The 19,824-nt window shown below is 36.0% G+C and overlaps 1 protein-coding gene and 1 pseudogene across 4 annotated transcripts in view; one reads left to right on the top strand and one right to left on the bottom strand.

Annotated features, from left to right (window-relative positions):
* The window catches only part of SBF2 (SET binding factor 2), a 382,691-nt gene that overhangs the window by 47,851 nt on the left and 315,016 nt on the right, over positions 1 to 19,824 (top strand). For all 4 annotated transcript variants that reach the window (XM_032489038.1, XM_032489035.1, XM_032489037.1 and 1 more), the window contains exon 2: positions 18,131 to 18,216. In XM_032489038.1, the coding sequence (XP_032344929.1) occupies positions 18,131 to 18,216 (86 nt within the window). The remainder of the gene's footprint in view (positions 1 to 18,130; positions 18,217 to 19,824) is intronic.
* On the bottom strand, positions 8,460 to 9,836 carry LOC102505230 (annotated as a pseudogene).

Consider the following 19,824-nt stretch of genomic DNA (forward strand, 5'->3'; position numbering starts at 1 on the left):
GAGAAGAACAATAGTTTATTCTATGTACTTATGTTTTGTTCTGCCCATTGTTCTTCCTTCCTGATGCTCCAGTACTGCTTCCTTTATCCTTTCCTTTCTGTTTGAACAATTTCCTTTACCTGATCTTTAAGAATAGGTCTTCTAGTGATGATTTCTTTTAGTTTTTTTAGTTTTTCTTCATCTGAGAACATCTGGATTTCTCCTTCATTCCTAAAGGATAGTTTTGCTGGAAATAGAATTTATAGTTAACAGTTCTTTATTTCAGCACTTGAAAAATATTGTACCACTTCCTTTTGACCTCCATGGTTTCTGATGTAAAATTTGCAGTCATTTGAATTGATGTTATCCTATAGGCAATATATTGTTTTTCTCTTGCTTCTTTCCAGATTTTTTTCTTTTTAGTTTTCAGAAGTCTAATAATCTTCTTGGTGTAAATTTCTTTGAATTTATCCCATTTGCAGTTCACTCAACTTCTTGAATTTTTTGTGTGTTTTGCCAAATTTGGAAGTGTTTCATCCATTGCTATCTCTGAGCACTCTTTCAGTCCACTCCCTCTTCTTCTAGTAGTCTAGTGATATGAGTATTAGATATTTTGATATGGTTCCATGGGTCCCCAAAGCTCTTTTTTAAAAAATATTTTTATTTTCTCTCAGTTGTTCAGATTGGGTAAATTCTATTGATCTGTCCCAAAGTTCGCTAGTTCTATCCTTTGACTTCTCTATTCTACCATTGAACCCATCTACTGAGATTTTTATTTTGGTTATTTTATTTTTAGTTTTATAATTTCCATTTGGTTTATAACTTCTGTTTCTTTGCTGATATTTTCTATTTTTTCATTTGTTTCAAAAGAATTTGGGGTTGATTATTGATGAATTTTTATGACAACTGCTTTAAAATCCTTGTCATATATTCTAACAACTGATCCATGTTTGTGATGGCATCAGTTGATTGTCTTACCAGGTTTTTATTTTCCAGGTTCTTGGTATGATGGGTGATTTTAAATTATATCCTGGATATTTTGGCTGCTGAGTTAGTTCTTCTGTTTGGATTTAGCACATAGACCATGGTCTAATTTTGTGAGCTGCTGTTCCAGTGGCAGTCTAATTGTCAGGCTTTTGCAGTGTTATTTTGGTCTTGGTTTATCTAGTCCTCCCCCTGGTTCATGCTAGTGCTGTCTGAGATGGCAGATGTTCCCCAGGCTAGGGTGTCTGATGTCCTTTGGTAGGGACAGGCAATCTCAGACCCACAGGGCCTAAAATGTTGAGTTGGTAGTTTTTTTTTTTTCCTTCAGTATTTTAAAGATGTAACTCCATTGTTTTCTGACTTGTATTGCTTATAACAAGAAGTCTGCTGTCATTCTTTCTTTTGTACTCTTCCTAACATGTCTCTTTTCTGTTTCAAAGATTTTCTCTTTATTAAGATGTATTATATTTTTATAAGATTTAAAAAATCTTTTAAAGTAATTTGACTGTGATGTCCCTTGGTGTAATTTTTCCCGTTTTGAGGGGTTTGGGGTTTTTTTTGTGCTTGTTGATCATTGGGTTTATAGTTTCTGTCAAATTTGGAAAAATGAAATTTCATCAAATTTTATTACTTATTACTTCAGCTATTTTTTGTGGCTCCCCCCCTCCCCTGGGGACTTCTGTTACATACATATTAGGCCAGTAGAAGCTGTCCCACAGCACACTGATGCTCTGTTCATTTTCTTCCTGTCTGTTTGTCTCTCTTGCTTTCATATTGGAGAGTTTCTATTTCTATAATTTCAAGTTTATTAATCTTTTTTTCTGTAGTGTGTAATTCATAAATTTTATCCAGTGTATTTTTCATGTCTGTATTCCTGAAAATATGGAACAAAGTTATAATAACTTTGAATATCCTTATCTCCTAATTTCATTATCTGTCAATTTAGAGTGTTTCAGTTGATTGATTTTTCACCTCATTATGGCTCATACTTGTCTGTTTCTTTTCACCCCTGGTGGTTTTTACTTTGATGTTAGACATTGTGCATTTTACTCTGTTGAGTGCTGGATATTTTGATTTTTCTATAAGTATTCTTAAACTTTGTTCTGGGATGTAACTAAAGCACTTGGAAATAGCTTGATCTTTTCAAGGCTTGTTAGGTGGGCCCACAGCAGCATTTAGTCTAGGGATGACTTTTTGACACTACTGAGGTAATACTCTTCTGAATTCTCTACTTGAAGCATTGAGAATCATGGCAGTTTTTGTTTCTTTGCTTGTTTTGTTTTTCTGTTCTTTGCATCCACTGCCCCCCCCCCCCCCCCCCCCCGATTGGCTGTTGGAAACACAAACTGTTCCTGGCCTTGTGTGAGCTCTGGGAATCATTCTCTCTGTTCCTTTCATGTGATTTATTCTTTGTCCTCAGGTGGTTTTCTCACACTCAAATACAAATCAGTACTCAGCTGAAGACTCAGGTAGATCCTCTGCAGATCTCTAAACTTCTCTTTTCCTATGAATCTCACTTCTCTTTGGTACTCTGCCCTGTGAACTCTAAGATCCTTGGCTTTTCTGTACCCTCAACTCTATTGCTTCAGCTCAGGGAAGCTGTTGGACTTCACTTGGATTCCCCTTTCCTGTCCTGCAGTTTGGAAACTCTTACCAGGAAGTAAGCTGGGGCAATAGTAGGGCTCACTTAATTTGTTTACTTTCTCTTGTGGTTCACTGTCATCTGCTGCCTCATGTTAGTGTTCGAAAACTATTGTTTCATGTATTTTGTCTGCTTTCTCAGTTGTTGCAGGTTAGAGGGTAAATTCAATCCTCATCACTCCCATTTTGCGTAAGGTGGGAGTCCCTAAAGTAATTGTTTTGGAATATTTTATTCTGTAGCCAGCGGGAGAACCATTTAATAGTTTTGATCAAGGGAGTTAGCAAGGTGAACTTTGACTTTGCAGAGCTTATTTCCATACTGCTGGAAGCTTGAGCATGTTGGAGTGAAGGGAGATGATGAGGCTGTTGCTGTCATCTAGGTATAAGACGATGAGTTTATGAGTTTGAACTATTGAAGTGATTTTGAATGATACTGAGGTAGGGCACATTTGATAGATATTTAGAGATATAGACTTGATAAGACTTTCTTTTTTTAAATATTGATATACAACTATATAGTTTTTACAACATTTCAGGCTGCAAACAGTTTTTCATTCATTGCTGTTAAAGAAGGCATTTTTATTCAGTAAGAAGATGCAATCTGAGGAACTATTAAAAAGTTAAATCATATATTTAGTTTTATTTTCAATTTGTACTCTTTTTTCTCTTTTCCTAAATCTTGACATTTAATCTCTCAATCACTGGCCTTATACACTAACATAAATTATGAATTTAATAGAAACTAAGGTTGTGTAACTGTCGTTGACTTACTATTTTTAATAATATACCTTGTTTTCTCTGTATTCTGTTCAATTTTTAAATGCATTCTTTTTCACTTCTTTAAAAGCCTGTAGGCTTTTTTGGCTGAATTTAACTCCAGAAAAAAATAGTTTGTGTGTTCTAAATAAGCCTTCTAAATAATAGGAGATTATACTGGAAAATCGGAAAATCATATTGCATTCCTATCTAAATTTTTGAATAACCACAGAAAGGCTTGTTTCAGACTTCTTTGATTAAATGCTAAATGGATCAAATATGAAAGCCTTTTGTGGAATGATTTCCTGCATGCTTTCTTTTCAGTGACTGAACAATTTTTATTTTCCTTATCCTTTGAAAGTTGGTCTTTACTGGCACAATTAGAATTCCTTGTTTTGGTGAGCTTTGATTTTTCTGATTATTTTAGCTTTATAGCATAAGTCTTCTGGTGAACAAAAAAAATTTTTAAAAATTATCATTTGCTAAAAAGCAGATTTTATAAATCAAAGATGGGAAGCTTGGGACCTCAAGTTGAATATGATCCTCATCTTAATTTTACCTGTGAACAGGTAAATCAGATTACTGTTGATCAGCTTCTACCCTGTTAAGATGTGTAGATCAATAATATGTTCCTGAGAGGTCAGAAGTTCTGATTTTCTAGCATTGTGCTTTTCCTTTAGTTGTTTCTCCTGAGGATGATATTCTCATTGAAGGAGAGGTGCTAGTCACAGTGCTGAAATTGCAAGCAGATTGTTTTGGGGGTAGAATGGAAATAATGAAAGACTGGTGCCAGTGTCAGTAATGTATATATAGCATGTCTTGACCAAGACTTTTCCCTTGTGGAAATTTTAACTCAAGTTGGGAAAATAAATTTTAATCAGACTTATGCTGATGTTGATGAAGTTTTTTTTGGAAAATATTTTCTGGAGGAACTTCTTGGATGATTTTTTAATATAACATAAATAATTTCCACTTTTTCATTTTTATTTTTATTTTACTGAAATAGTTTTTGAGACTTTGTCAACACCCATCAAACTGTTAAAATGGTCACATTTTATGATATGTATGCCCTCACTTAAAAAGAATTTGACTAATATAAATACAGTGGGTAAGAGACATAGGGTCCAAAACATGTATGTGCTAGGCTAAACTAAAGAAATTTAACACTTATAACTTGAGTCTGAAATGCTTTTTGTACAGGTACAGGATAGCATCAAAACATGTTTAAAAATGTACATGTCTCATTCAGAAGAGTCTTGTGGTCACCAGAAGACCTAATACAACACCAGGCTTGTTAATAGCAGCTATTTAGAACTGTTCACTTCGACCAGCTCAGTAACCTCAAGTACTGTGTTCAGCTCTGAGTACTACTCAGGCAAATTGGCACACACTTATTCTGTTACAATCATCATGGGCATCATCATCACCAACACTTATATTGCATTTACCATGTGCCAAGTGCTTGTTGAAACACTTTACATGTATATTAACTCATATTTTTCCTAACAAGAGCTCTTAAGAGGTAGGTAATAGTATCTCTGTTTTATGTGTGGGAAAAAATGAAGCACAAAGAAGTAATGCAATTTTCACAGTGTCACGTAGTAAGTAAATGACAGAACTGGACTAGAATTCAGGTAGTGTAGATCTCCACTTTATGTTCTTAACCTTGTAAAAAGAAATCATGCTGAGATCCATGGGACAAATTTTTTTTTAATTAAATATTGAAAATATTTAAGTTGAAAAAGAAAAGATCAGAGGAGTCATAGAGGAAGAGGTACAGAATAAGATTTTTGTTAGTTATTTTCAAATATTGAAGGGCTATCATGTAGAAACGGGACTGAATATAACCTGTATAGTCCCAAGAAGGAGGACTGTGACAAACAGTAGATATTATAACAGATTTTTTTCTAGTTTTTCTTTCATGCCAACCAAATCAAATACCTACTAATGTAATGAAATATTTGTTACCAAATATTTTAGTTTTTTAGGGCTGCTGTGACAGAGTACTAAAACTTGAGTAGCTTAAAACAACAGAAATTTATTTTTCACAGTTCTAGAGGTTAGAAGACCAAAATCAGGGTGTTGGCAAGGTTGGTTCTTTCTGGAGGGTTCTGAGGGAGAGTGTGGTCCATGCCTCTCTCCTAGGTTTGGTAGTTGCACTCAGTCTTTGGCATTCTCTGACTTGGAGCTGTAACACTCCAGTCTCTGCTTTTGTCTTCACATGGAGGTTTCCCTGTGTTTCTGTCTGTGTCTCTGTTTTCTCTTCCTCCAGAGTACCGGCCGTTGGATTAGGGCCTACCCTAATCTAGTATGACCTTATCTTAACTAATTATATCTTCTAAGATTGTATTTCCAAATAAAGTTTCATTGTGAGATAGACATGAACCTTTGGGGTATACTATCAACCTAGTATACTTTATAACTAAATGTATTTCCTATCTTCTGGGGCTTAGAAAGAGTTTAAAATTACTCAAATTAATTTAAAGATACCTATCTTTTTATTAAAACCCAAAATGTATGTATAGAGAGAGCCAGAGAAGGAAGAGAGGAATAGTTATTATCCTTAAATTTTAACAGAGACTGTCGTTTTCTCAGTTCGTATTTACATAATACATTTAGTGCTTTAAAAAATAATTTGATAGATTGGTGTTAATACTGCACGTCATAATTAAAGTTTCCCTTTGTCAGTTGCTCAGAAAGATCTTTGATAACCATCCAGAGGTAGAACAGGCTGCCTTGAGATACGACACATTTCAATCAATATCTTTTAAGCACAGACAAGAACATGCTCAAATAAAGAGAAAACTATTACAGGAGGAAAGTGTACATTATATATGCATTATGCTAGAGCTCTTTCATCCTTCCATAGATGATAATAGATTCCATTTTGACTGTAGGCAAAATTTAAAGAAGATGGATTTCTCGCAGATTGTCTTAACTCTCTGGTAGCAGAAGTATTTACTCATTTAAACACCACTGCAATAAGAATAAAAAAAATTTCCATCACTTAAAAAAATTCCTTTGTGCCTCTTTTATTCAAGTGGGTCCCTAATATCCATCCCTAGCCCTATGTAACCACTAATCTGCTATCTATTACTATAGGTAAGATTTGTCTTTTTTGCAACTTGATAGGAATGGAATCCTGTAGTATGTACTCATTTGTGTTTTGCTTCTTTTGATCTGCATAATTATTTTGAGATTTATCCGTGTTATTGCATATATCAGCAGTTTTTTACTTTTTAGTGTTGAATTATATTCCACTATATGGATACACCACAATTTATTTATTCATCTACCTATTAATGGCCCTAAGCATTTCATGATTTTTGATGCTATGGCATATAGTTTTAAAATTTTTAGTTTTTATTGTTAGTATATAGAAATATACTACTATATAGAAATATAATCAGTTTTTTGTATCGACCCTTTGAAGTCTTGCTAAACTCATTTATTAGTTCTAGTAGCTTTAAAAAATTTCTTAGGATTTTCTATGGGTTATTTTCAAATAAAGACAATATTACTTATGCTTTTCCCATTTGTATACCTTCTATGTCTTTTTCTTATTTTATTGTACTGATTTGCATTTCCAGTACAATGTTGAATATAAATCATTGTAGTGGACATCCTTTTTCTGTGTCTTAATAGAAAAGCATTTACGTTTGTATCCAGTAAGTATGATGTTAGCCATAGGCTTTTTATAAATGCTTGCCATGATAAAATCATATTGAGGATGTTTTGTTATTTGCTGAGTGGTTTTTTTTTTAATCATAAATGGGTATTGAATGTTGTCAGATGTTTTTCTGCATCTGTTGAGACAGCCACATGGATTTTCTTTTATTGTCTACTTTATTTATTGATTCTAATGACAGTAGCACATTGTCTTGATTTCTGTAGCTTTAATTGTAAATCTTTAAGTCAGGTAGCATATGTTCTTTTCCTCTCAAGTTTTATTCTACTCCCTGCAGTTTTTCCTAAACTGCTCCAGCAATTTTAGACCTTGCTGTGGAAATGTTGTTCTTGCCCTTCCATTTTGAGCTGCTGCTCTCAAGTTGGCCATTCTACTTTCCAGTGAATACATGTTGGCTATTTTAGGGTCCTCCTGTTCTCAAACCATTATCATTGTTTCTTTCTTAATCCTGCACAGATGCTGATATTTTGCAGGTTTTATGGATGTTAGAGGTTTTTCTCCAATTGGAGTATTTTGAGGGTATCTTTTCACCTAGTTTTCTTATAAATATTGTCCATGAGTATTTGGTTGTATTACCTTTAAAAAAATAGTAAAAAATGCATAAAATAAAATTGATAATCTTAAAGATTTTAAAATATACAGTATAGCAGTATTAACTAATATGTAACATATATATGTGCACATTGTTTTGCAACAGATCCCTAGAACTTTTTCATCTTGCAAAACTGAAACTCTATACCCATTGAACAAAACCTCTTTCCTCTCTTCCCTAGCCCCTGTCAACCACCATTCTACTTTCTGTTTCTAAAAGTATGGCTACGTTACGTTTGTCATATAAGAGGGATCTTGAAGTATTTGGCTTATTTCACTTAGCATAATGTCCTCAAAATTCATCCATGTTGTAGCATATGACAAGATTTCTTTATTTTTTAAGGCTAAATAATATTCCATGTATGTATGTACTACATTTTCTTTATCCATTCGTCTGTTAATAGACGTTTTGGTTGCTTCTACCTCTTGGCTGTTGTGAATAATGCTGCAGTGGACATGGGTGTGCAAATATCTCTTTGAGATTCTGTTTTCAATTCTTACATACCCAGAAGTGGGATTGTTGGATTATATGGTCATTCTATTTTTTATTTTTTGAGGAACCTCCATACTGTTTTCTATAATGGCAGAACTATTTTACATCCAAGACAACAGCACACGAGAGTTCCAATTTCTTTGCATCCTCACTAACACTTGTTTTCTGGAATTTTAATAGTGGCCATCCTAACCTGTGTGAGGTAGTATCTCCTTGTGGTTTTGCCTTGCATTTCCCTAATGCTTAGTTATGTTGAGCATCTCATCATATACTTGCTGGCCATTTGTATGTCTTCTTTGCAGAAATGTTTATGTAAGTCCTTTGCCATTTTTTTTTTTTCAGAGAGAATAGCAACTGGGGTGCATTTATTTCCTCCTGGGCCTGGCAGGCTGGGAGCAGAATACAGACAAAGGCACTGGGGCATGTGGGCCTGTTAATGGCCTGGAGTTCGACTGCCTGGGTGGTAACTGAATGGGCGTAGGGACTGGAGTGATACTTCCAGAATTGAGAGAAGGGCCCTTGGGGTGTGAAAGCAACACAAGTTTTGGGCTTGGCACAGGTGCAAGAGAGGGGTTACAGAGTGGGTGTGAGATGGGTGTGTTGGGGCAGGGCGTGTTGGGGCATGTTGGGCTCTGGCTTTTGACTGAGAGCCAGGTACTGAGGGCTCAGAGAACAGAAAGGCCTGTGGGTCAGCGGGGCCTGTGAAGATGTGACTGCAGACAGGATCAGCCCTGGAAGAGACTGAAGAGTCCAAGGTGAATCCTACAGTGAGGTGATGAGGAGGCAGGTCTGGGGCTCCCCTTCAGGAATACATGGTCAGCTGCAGCCACTCCTGGATGTTCACCTGGATTTGTCCAGTACCATCTTTGTCAAGAGATTTGAAGGCACGGAACATGGCATCCACTCTGACCAGGCAGCTGATGAAATTGTCAAAATCCATGTTCCCTCCCTCCTCTAAGTAGCATCGGATGATCATATTGTAGAGATGCTCATTCAGAGGGAACCCTGCTGCCTCAAAGGCTCCTGGGAGTTCACTGCTGCCAATGGTCCCTGAACAGTCAACGTCAAACTGTTTGTATATGGACTGCCACTTTCTGATGTTGTTCCACAACTACTTGAATTCCTTGAAAGCCAGCTTGCCAGTTGTGTCACTGTCCATCACGGCCACCATGCTGCGACATGTGTCAATGCCAAAACCATCTGTCTTCAGATCAGGATGTCAGGTCACGACTTTGTTGAGAATGTTCATGAGTTTTGTGGCACTGACCTCCATGGCATCTCCAGCCAGCTGGGCAAAGAGCCTCCCAAACTGCCGGACCTTCTCCTTCTCATTGGCCCCGATGTTGGAGTAATGGGTGCGAGGGGGCGGGGACTCTGGGTTGTACTGCGCAGCCGCCTCACTGCTCCCTCCGTCTCATCAGTCCTCGCCTGTCCCTACCCTTGCTGCCCTGGTTGTGCCCCCACGGTAGGATCCTCTTTTGCCAGGGCACACCTACCCAATGGCAGACTCAAAAGACCTAGCCCCTCCGAGGGCTTGCTTCATAGAAGCTCAGCCGCAACCTTCCCTCAGCTTCACCCTTCTCAGGTCCCACCTGTCTAGGAACCTACTTCATCTCCATGACTTCTGAACAGTTGTTTTGTCCCAACATCCCACCCCAGCTCCAATAGTTCTCACCCCTTCAAAGGACCACACTCTATGCTGTACACCAGAAATTAACACAACACTGTAAACCGACTATACTGCCATTAAAAAAAAAGATCACATTCAGTGGCCAAGATTAATTAGGCCTTTATGGATCACATGCCATACCTCCACCTGGACATTATTCTATTTTAATCCAGCCGATTCCCAGCCATGCTCTGCTCCTTCAAGTCCATTCCCTTGTCTCATTAGGCCTAGACCTCTTCTAGATATACCTTCTCATTAACCCATCTACGGGCCATGCCACGCCCATAAGGAAAGCCTTGCCCCCATTAAGTGATACTTAGCATCATTGGCTCTGCCCCCTTAACGTTTGTCTCAGGTTAGGGGAAGTTAGCCATGCCAGACCCATTAAGCCCCACCTCCCAAAACCCCGCCGGGTCCCATCAGATTGTGTCCCCTCAACAGTCAGACTGAGTCCATGTCAAGCCCCGCCCCCATGAACTCATTAGGGCCAGCCCCCTCAAGGCCGGCCTCCTAGCCCAGTCCCCGCCCAGCCTAAATAAGGCTCCTGGTCAGTGTCCAGGTTACCCCATTCTACTCTTGCTGGACAAGCCTGCCTCCTCCAGGCCTCGCCCCTCCCTTTGCCTATTTTTTAATTGGATTTTTATTGTTGTTATTGTTGAGTTGTTGGGATTCTTTATATATTCTGGATATTAACTCTTTATTAGATACATGATTTGCAAATATTTTCGCCCATTCTGCAGGTTGCATTTTACTGTGTTGATATTTTTCTTTGCTGTGCAGAAGTTTTTAGGTTTGATACAGTCCCATTTGTCTTATTATTGCTTTTATTGCCTGTGTTCTTTATGTTGTATCCAAGAAGTAATTGCCAAATTCCATGTCATGAAGCTTTTCTCCTTTGTTTTCTTCTAGGAATTTTGTAGTTTTAGGTCTTAGGTTTAGGTCTTTAATCCATTTTGAATTAATTTTTGTAAGTGGTGTAAGTAAGGGTCCAACTTTATTTTTTTGCAGGTGGATATCCAGTTTTCCCAGCACCATTTGTTAAGAAACTATTCTTTCCTCACTGCGTAGCCTTGGCACTTTTCTTAAAGATCATTTGACCACATACATCAGTTTATTACTGGGCTTTCTATTGTGTTACATTAGTCTTTATGCCAGTTCAATTGTGCTATCTTAAAGCAGTCTGTTTTTTATATGGGAATTCAGGAAGATTGACGAGCTATGTTTCTGTTACCTCCATCTCCATCTTCTCTGATTTTTTATTTTTTTACATATTTGAAGAGGATGTCTTCTGTTTTCAACTATGTAATTAATAAAATTGTTGTTTGGACAGTATAAAACAAATGTCAGCTAAAGGCTATCCTTTAGGTTGCCATTGATTCCTTAATGGGCTTTGGATACCTCACGTATATTAAGGTATTAACATTGGGCACTCCGTTAAATTATAATTCTTCACGTAAAAGAGTAAGCCTTAAATTGACCTTATTTTTCTTGTCTCTAGCCTGTCTTTTGTGGCAGATACTGTGTTGTTGGGTATGTAATCTCATTCTCAGTGGCAGCCTTGTGTGATGGGAATTATATTAACTGTATTTTGAGGTTGAGAAAACTGAGATTTAGAGAGATTAAGTGAATTTTTCAAGTTCACAAGACTATGAAATAGCAGAGCCTGGATTTGAACCTATTTCTGACTAACCTCCAAGCCTAGGTTCTTTCCACTATACTAATCAGAGGTCAGATACACTATGTCTGCCATGTTTCTTTATCAGAACTCTTCCTTCCTCTATAAGGACAAATCTATGTCCATTCTGTTCTTGTCCTCCTTAGGAGAGATGAGGATCAGTTAGGAACCAAGGGATAGGCAATATTTGATGAAAATGGGAGGGCAGTTTTAATGACATATTGTTCTATATTGTCTGTTCTTTTACTTGTAAAATTATTTCAAAGGTCAGTGATAAAGGTTACTATTTCATTTGTACAATATTCCTATTTAAAAGTTTCTGTTAGTACCCTTCATTAAAATTTTTTATTTTGGCTTTTCACCATTTTTTCCCAACTATTTATTGAGGTAAAATTCACAAATAAGATTGTAAGGTATTTAAAGAACACATCATGGTGATTTGGTATACGTATGCATTGTGAAAGGATTCCACCCATCTAGTAATGAATACATTCATCACCTCACGTATTTATCTTTTTTTAGAAGTGAAAACAAGTTCTATTCTGTTAGAAAATTTCAGTTTTGCAATACAGTGTTATCAATTATAGTCACCAGGTTTTACATTAGATCCTCAGACCTTATTCATATTACAACTGAAAGTTTGTGCTCTTTTGCCAACCTCTCCCTATTTCCCCCAGCATTACTCTAAGTGAAATACACCAAAGACAAATATCTCTGGATTAATAGAGCTAGAGAATTCTGTCTTTACATGTAGATAATAATAAATTTAGTCTGTTATTTGAAATGTGTTAGCCAGCCAAAATGTGTATACTTTGATTTCCCTAATTATTCATGAATGTCTTTGCAGTATTAAATGTAGACTGAGTATGAAGTTTGCTAAGTGTATAAATCATCTGAGAAACAAAGTCACTGTGAAAAAAGGCCATCATGTTCATATCATAAACTTTTAGACAACTTTGAATTGCTTTTTAAAAATTGAAGTATAATTGATTTACAAAATCATATTAGTTTCAGGTGTCCAACACAATGACTCAATATTTTTACAGATTATACTCCATTTAAAGTCACCAAAAATAATGGCTGTTATCCCCTGTACTGTACAGTACGTCCTATAGCCTCTTCATTTTATACATAATAGTTTGTACCTCTCAATCGCTTATCTCCCCTCCACCTCATAACAAAACAGAAACAGACTCACAGGTATAGAGAACAGACTTAATGAATTGCTTTTTGAACCATGAAAGAATGCCTGCTTTTAAGATTTTTCTTTTGTAATAAACTATTACTTATTGTTTTATTTGGATTCTCAAGAACTTACATTTATCATCATTGGACTTAAGTGATGCTGCTTTTATGTCAAAATGGAAATAATATCTTTGTTTCAAAATTCAGAATTTTTTAGTTTTTCTATCCTTGATTTCATTAGTCTCATGACCTGGTATCTAAACAACATTGTCTTCTTCCCTAATCTTTATCTGTTGTTATTACTGTGTTTACATCTGTCCTTTTATTTGTATTTCAAAAACCTCAATTCAAGTTTTGAATATCCTCACAGCAAGTTTTATCCTTAGCACCTAACACAAGGCCTGGCATTGTGTTATTGTTGAATAAATGAATTACTGCAGATTTTCTGGATACATCCTCTTAGCATTCTGCCCAGTTTTCCAGATCACAAAAACTGATAGCTTGTACTAAAACTCCAGTTACAGTCATTGCTTTCTGTGGCAATTCATTCTGTTTTTTGATGGTTCTCATTCTCAGGAGGTTCTTCCTTTATATTGACTCAAAAATATGTCCTCTTAATGACAGCTTTTGGCTCTAGTTTGCTGCACTCTTTCTTCTTCCATATAGTAGCTCTTCACATATTTGGAGAAAGTTCTTATGTGTGCTTCTTAAAAAAGTTTTCTGACTTAATCTTTTTATGTAATAATTTCCAGACCCTTTACCAGTTTGAAAGAGCTTGATCTGTCAGGGTTCCTCTTACAGTCTGTTCCAGTTTGGACTCTTCAGTGACAAGGAATATGGGTTTATCTGGGCTTAAGAGGGAGGAATATCGTAAGAATACTTCAGGAGTTTAATGACACATGCTACAGTGCTGCCAGAATTTATTGGAGGTAGAACTTAGACAGCTGCACAGCCTTTCTGTGTGTCATTTCTGCTGCTTTCTACATCTGTACTGTTAATCTTTTTCTGCTGGCAAGTCTCTGCTGGAGGTTTCTACTGTTCTGTAATTGGCTTTACACGTGACCCCCTATGGTTGCCTGAGCTCACAAGTCTTGATAACATCTTTTTAGCTGCTGTAGTCTCTCATTTCTTCTATTCATAATTTGCTAGCAGAGGAATCTGACTTGTATAGGATAACTTTTTATAGCCAGGTCACTCTGGTCATAAATTGCTTGCTAGTTTTTCTGTGTCTTTGCCCACCTAATAGTCCCATTCATTGATTAAACAAGTCTTTTACTAAGTATCTAATATATACCAGTAATTGTTCTCAATGCCTACAGCAGTAAACAAATCAGGCCAAAATCACTGTTTTTATTCTAGTAAGGTGAGACAGACAAGTAGCAATAAATATAATTAAATTAATCATTTCAATATTTCTGGTTGGTGGGAGGGGAGGTAGGACTGTGTGCTTCTAACATGATTGCTGCCCTTTATTGAACTGTGAGTTGTGCCACTTTTGACAGAAGGTTATGTGGGTAGATGGATATCCTATGTCAGTGTAGATAACCACTGACATAATTGTTTAGATAAACATACAAAAGATTTAGCGAATTATGCATTAGAGTAGCATTTCTCAAGGTTCAGGGTGTGTGTTAAACCAAGTCGTATGTATATATTTTGCACATTTACACTTTAAGCACACACAAGGCATTCAAATAATTTATGTCAATTAGTACAGTTAGCACATATCAAGCATCTTGTTTTGTATAGAGCAGAGCATGTAATTAACCCCTACTCACTTTTCAGTTCTGCACATGAACTTTTTCCTCATACTAATGAAACTCTACACCTATAGCATACTAGTTAGCAACCCCCAAGAATACTGTTTGACCTCCTGGGGTCATTTGGCAAGGCCAGAACAGTCACTTTGCCTGGGGGGTGATGACTGGTTGGATCATCCTGGGTCACTAGCTAATCTTTGTGGCTGAGCTGTGTAGTCTGCAGCCCTACCAGAACCCAAGGGAAAGTGGGTTGCCACACATTAAGAAGGGGAAAGTGTGCTTGATCACGCCAGTATTTCCTCACCCTTCCTAAATTTGTTTGGGGGCAGTTTGTCTAGCGTTTGCACTTTTTTCAAAGAAAGCTATTTCCAAATGTGCTGGTATCTTGCCAAGAGTCCCCCTTTTAATGTATGAACTCCATTTGGTCATCATATTTCTTGATTTTATGATGGAGTGGAAGAGTAGGGGCTCTTAATTCACAGTGCAGATAGGAGCTGTTTCCACAAGCATTCTGACTGACGTGACCTCATTCAACTCTGGACATAAGGATTAATCCACAGGTGGACATATGATGACTCTAGAACAGTCTTCCCTCAGTATGGCTTGCTCCTCAATATACAGTATCATCTTGTCAGCATTCTTAAGTACAACCAGTATTTCCTATATAAGAATGATTACAGATAAAATATATAAACTTGGAAATAAGTTTAAACATTCAGACTAAGTTTTTTTCCTTTCCAAAAGCATTTTTATTTTTTTAAACATTTTTTATTGAGTTATAGTCATTTTACAATGTTGTGTCAAATTCCAGTGTAGAGCACAATTTTTCAGTTATACATGAACATACATATATTCATTGTCACATTTTTCTTTTTTTTTCTTTTTTTGCTGTGAGCTACTGCAAGATCTTGTATATATTTCCCTGTGCTATACTGTATAATTTTGTTTATCTATTCTACATATGCCTGTCAGTATCTACAAATTTTGAACTCGAGTCTATCCCTGGACCTAACTTTTAAAAACTGAGAAACAAGAATCAGACAATGTCTTTACCTTTGTAGGGTACTTTCATAAGTTCCTTGAAAGTTGATAGCTGCAGCAATTTACATATTCAAAACCAAGTTATTGTAGCTCTTTCCACATTTTACTTGTGGTGAGATACCATTTTACCACTTTCATTTTTTAGTTTTCTCACCTAATTTTCCATTATTATAGAACAAAGTCTTATCACTCATGAATCATATTTCTGTGTGCATTTATAAATGTTACATCAGCATTTCAAACTAAGCTTTCATGTTCTTGAAAGACTGCATATCATTATGAAATCAGTAAATAACATATTGCTCTGGAGAACTTTTGAAAGTTAATGCTTCTGCTAAAGAGGAACTTTTCACCTCTCAAATTGGCAGTAACTAAAACAAATTTTAAAAATAATACTTGTTGTTGAAGGTGTAGTGAAAATGCCAGTCTCATTCTTATATACAGAATGTAAAAAAAAATATTAATATCTTTCTGGTGGGCCCTTTGGCTTTGTGTGAGTTTTTAAAACTTTCATATTCTTTGATCGAGTAGCTGTATATCTAAGAATTTTTCCGAGCAAAAGTGAGGTGAGGATAAGATTTTTATAGAAAAATGCTTTTCATAGCATTAGTTGTAGTAGAGAAAATAGGAAATGTATGTTACAATCAAAGGCCCATTATAAAATATTAAGTAATATACCAATATATAAAGCTAGGCTTAGTATTATCTCAATTCTGAAGAAAAAATACATGTGTATGAAAAACGCCTAGGATAAAATCCAAATGTTAACAGTAATTTTCTTCATGTTTGGGGTTATGGGTGCTTTTGTCTTTTTATTTTTGTGTATTCAAAATTTTTTCTGCAGTTATCATTTATTATTTTTATAATTAGTAAAAATTAATATGATAAATATTTTGTGAGCCTACAATACATGAGGTATAACTTTCAATGTAGGGACATCTGGTTAAATAGGATGAGATAAATAACATGCATTTATCTCTGTTTAAAAAGACAGGGAGATTTAAGCTTGAAACAATTTCTGTCAGTATTAACGACTGTATTAAACATTTAGCTCAGTATGAACTAAGTGCCAGGCATTCAGTATGCTGGGGTGCTTGGTCATACAGAGACAGTACTGAAGGAACTAAAAGCTTGTTATTTCTTCTGTAAAGTTTCCCATGGTTTCTCTTGTATATTAGGTTAGATTCTCTTCAGTCATTGTACTTACCATGGTATACTGAAATTATCAGTTCATTTTTCTTTTTCTCCTAGTAGCTTATCAGTTCCTTGAGGATAGGGGTCATGTCTTTTTCACTGTGTATCTGTAGTACCTAGTAATTTGTTGAATTAGCTTTATTATGTAGGTAAGAAGTGGTGATGCTTGAGGTGGATTTTAAAAAATGAGTGTCTATGATAAATGACTTTTAGTTTAGTTTATTCTTAATGAAATCCTTCATTCCTCTGTATTGACAGGTATGTGAAGAGTTACTGTACTGCAGCAGTTGTTAATTTTAATGAATATGTTTTTATTTCAACTTTTTCAAATGTGATCTCAGTTTTAGAACATAGTTCTGAGTTGGTCAGTAAAATGAATTTAGGTTTCCTTTATCTTTTAAAGGGAAGAATTTGGTTGTAAAGTGATTCAAGTCCACATGAGAGCAAGGTGGGGGAGTTGAATTCCCAGGAATGAGGATAAGAGATGATAGTGGATGATTCAAAAAAAAATTGAATCAGGGTTAAGGTTTCCTTAAGTTAGATGTACAAATAATCAGAATGTTGTCATTTTTTCTCCAAAGTGAGTTGGAACAACCTGTAGAATACGCAAGCACGTGAAGCTCTTTACAAAGTATAGCAAAAAGCAGTTTAGATGTAACACGTACTTTCCTGCCCCAAATTACTCACAGATTACATCCCCAAAGTTTAATTATAAGTTGATCTGGTTTTTAGTGTCACAAAGTAATTGTATAATAACTATTATATAGACCAGTGATTTTCAACCAGGGGCATTTTTGTCTCCCAGAGCACATTTGGCAATGTCCTGGAGACATTTTTGGTTGTAGCGACTTGGTGGTGGTGGTGTGCTATTAACTTCTAGTGCTATTAACTTGAAGCTAAGGACATTGTTAAACATCCTGTAAGGCACAGGATAGCTCCTCCCCTCCCCCAACAAGGAATTATCTGGCCCAAAATATCAGTAGGGCTGATGTTGAGAAACCCTGCCTAGATAATGGTCAAGTTTCTGCAGAACTCTAAAAATCTTTATTTAACTCAGAACAGTGTTTATCACCTATAACTGAAATTTAGTGCTAACAGTACCATTTAGTTTGTCACTTAAAATTACTTTGTCTTCATAGGAAAGTTCTTAAGTTTCAGCTTGAGATACTAAGATTGCTTTCCTTATTGGGAAAAAAGGGCAGTTACTCCCATAGTGGAGAGGCTCCACATTTCAATGCCTCTCTTTTTCCTAGCTTTCCCTATATGTCAGTTGTTTAAGAGTCTGCAGGATGAGGATTGCCTATCATGTCGGTATTCTGTTTAGAAGGTAGTTTTATGCCATTTAAAACTTGAAAATATTTAATCAGTATATCAATTTAATTAACAAGTATTCTTTTAGAAATAAGTGTTAATATAAAGAGTATTCATATTTTTAAGTACGCTATAACCTAATTCACACTGATTTTATTAATAGGGTCAGGAGCAGGTCTGGGGAAGATAATCCAGAGATTTCCACAGAAGGACTGGGATGATACACCTTTTCCACAGGGAATTGAATTGGTAAGTTGATATTGTACTATCTTACTTTAATAATGATACTTTTCATGTTAAATTTATGGTTATATTTATGTTGCAGTTACTTTTAAATAATTTGGTGATTTAACTGAAACACATTATTAGAAAGAATTCCCCCAACTAGTGGCTTCAGTGAGTTTGTCACTAATCAAATATTTATTTTTTTATTTTTCTGAAAATTTCTGGGTCATTGTTACAGTGAAAACTAAACGAAAAAACACAGAGAACCAAAGGCTGGTTTAATAATGACTGATCATGGTTTGAATTTGATCTTGAAATCAAACTCTGAATTTTTTCTCCCTGGCTACAGGATTTGTATGTTGCTTTATAATAGCACAACTCAACTGCTTTGTATTCTGTCAGCCATTTTAAAAGAATTTAATGGTTGAGCATAATTTATGATGACTAGGACATTCTAACTGGTGGTGGGTCTGTGGTGTTAAAATGAGAGACTAAAAAGATGATCACTAAAGTATTTTAAAATGTAACTGTCAGGTTTGGAGTGTGTGTATATATGTATATGTGTGTATTATATTGTGTGTACATTTACACACGCATATATTAGCAGTTTTCTTCAAAACAGTTCTTATTGAGAGAACATTTGGAATAATGGGACAGTGAAGACAAGACTGCTTGGGTTGAAATCCTAGCTGTACAATATGACTTTTGACAAGTTACTTGTCTTCTTGAACAGCAGAGTCTTCATCTATAAACTTAGGATAGTGACAATACTCATCTCATAGGGTTACTGTAAAGATAAAATGGTAAACATACAAATAAAATGCTTAAAATAGTGTCTTCCATAAAGCAAGTGCTCAATAAATGAGGTAGCTTGTTAATATTATTATTGTTATCATTGTTGCTGTTTGTTTGACACCTTGCAACACTTCCCCCAGAGGAAGAACTGTTCATTCTTTTGTTAGCATGGAACAGAAATATTTATTAGGAATAAAACTGATGTTGGAAATTGTGGATCTTCTTATCCTAGCAAATGACTGTCCATTTCTGCTTCACTGAGGAGAAAAGACACATTGCTGAATGTTTAATTTTGATTGTTATAACCCAGTTGTGTAAAGAAGGCTGTGGGTTCTGTAGACCCACAGAGAGGGTGAATCTTGAGTTTTGGCATTAAAAACAGGGAAAGAATGTCGGGATCTATGAGATAATAGAAATAATTAGTGCTCTAGGATCCTAGTTCCTGGTTCCTGAAACCCTTGTGGTTTCCTAAGTGACAAAAGTACTAGGAGCATCTTTTGTTTTAATATTTAGGCTTTGGCCCCGGTTCCTGACACAGGGTTCCTGAAACCTTTGTAATCTCCTGGGTGATAGGAGTGTCTTTTGTTCTAATGCAGTGACTCTGGGTGGGCTCCTGGATGGCTCCTGAATGGGGACTGGTCACTGGAAAGACTGAGCCATGATTAGAAGCTTGGAATTTTCAGCCCTGTCTGCCATTCTCTTGAGAATGGAAAAGGGCTGAAAATGGAGTTAATGATTGATTGTGCTTACGTGATGAGCTACCATAAAAATCCCAAAAGTATGGAGTTTAGAGAGCTTCCAGGTTGGTGAAACATCCACATACTGAAAGCAAGATGA

Source organism: Camelus ferus, chromosome 10 (genome assembly GCF_009834535.1).
Source record: "Camelus ferus isolate YT-003-E chromosome 10, BCGSAC_Cfer_1.0, whole genome shotgun sequence".
NCBI classification, from domain to species: Eukaryota; Metazoa; Chordata; class Mammalia; order Artiodactyla; family Camelidae; genus Camelus; species Camelus ferus.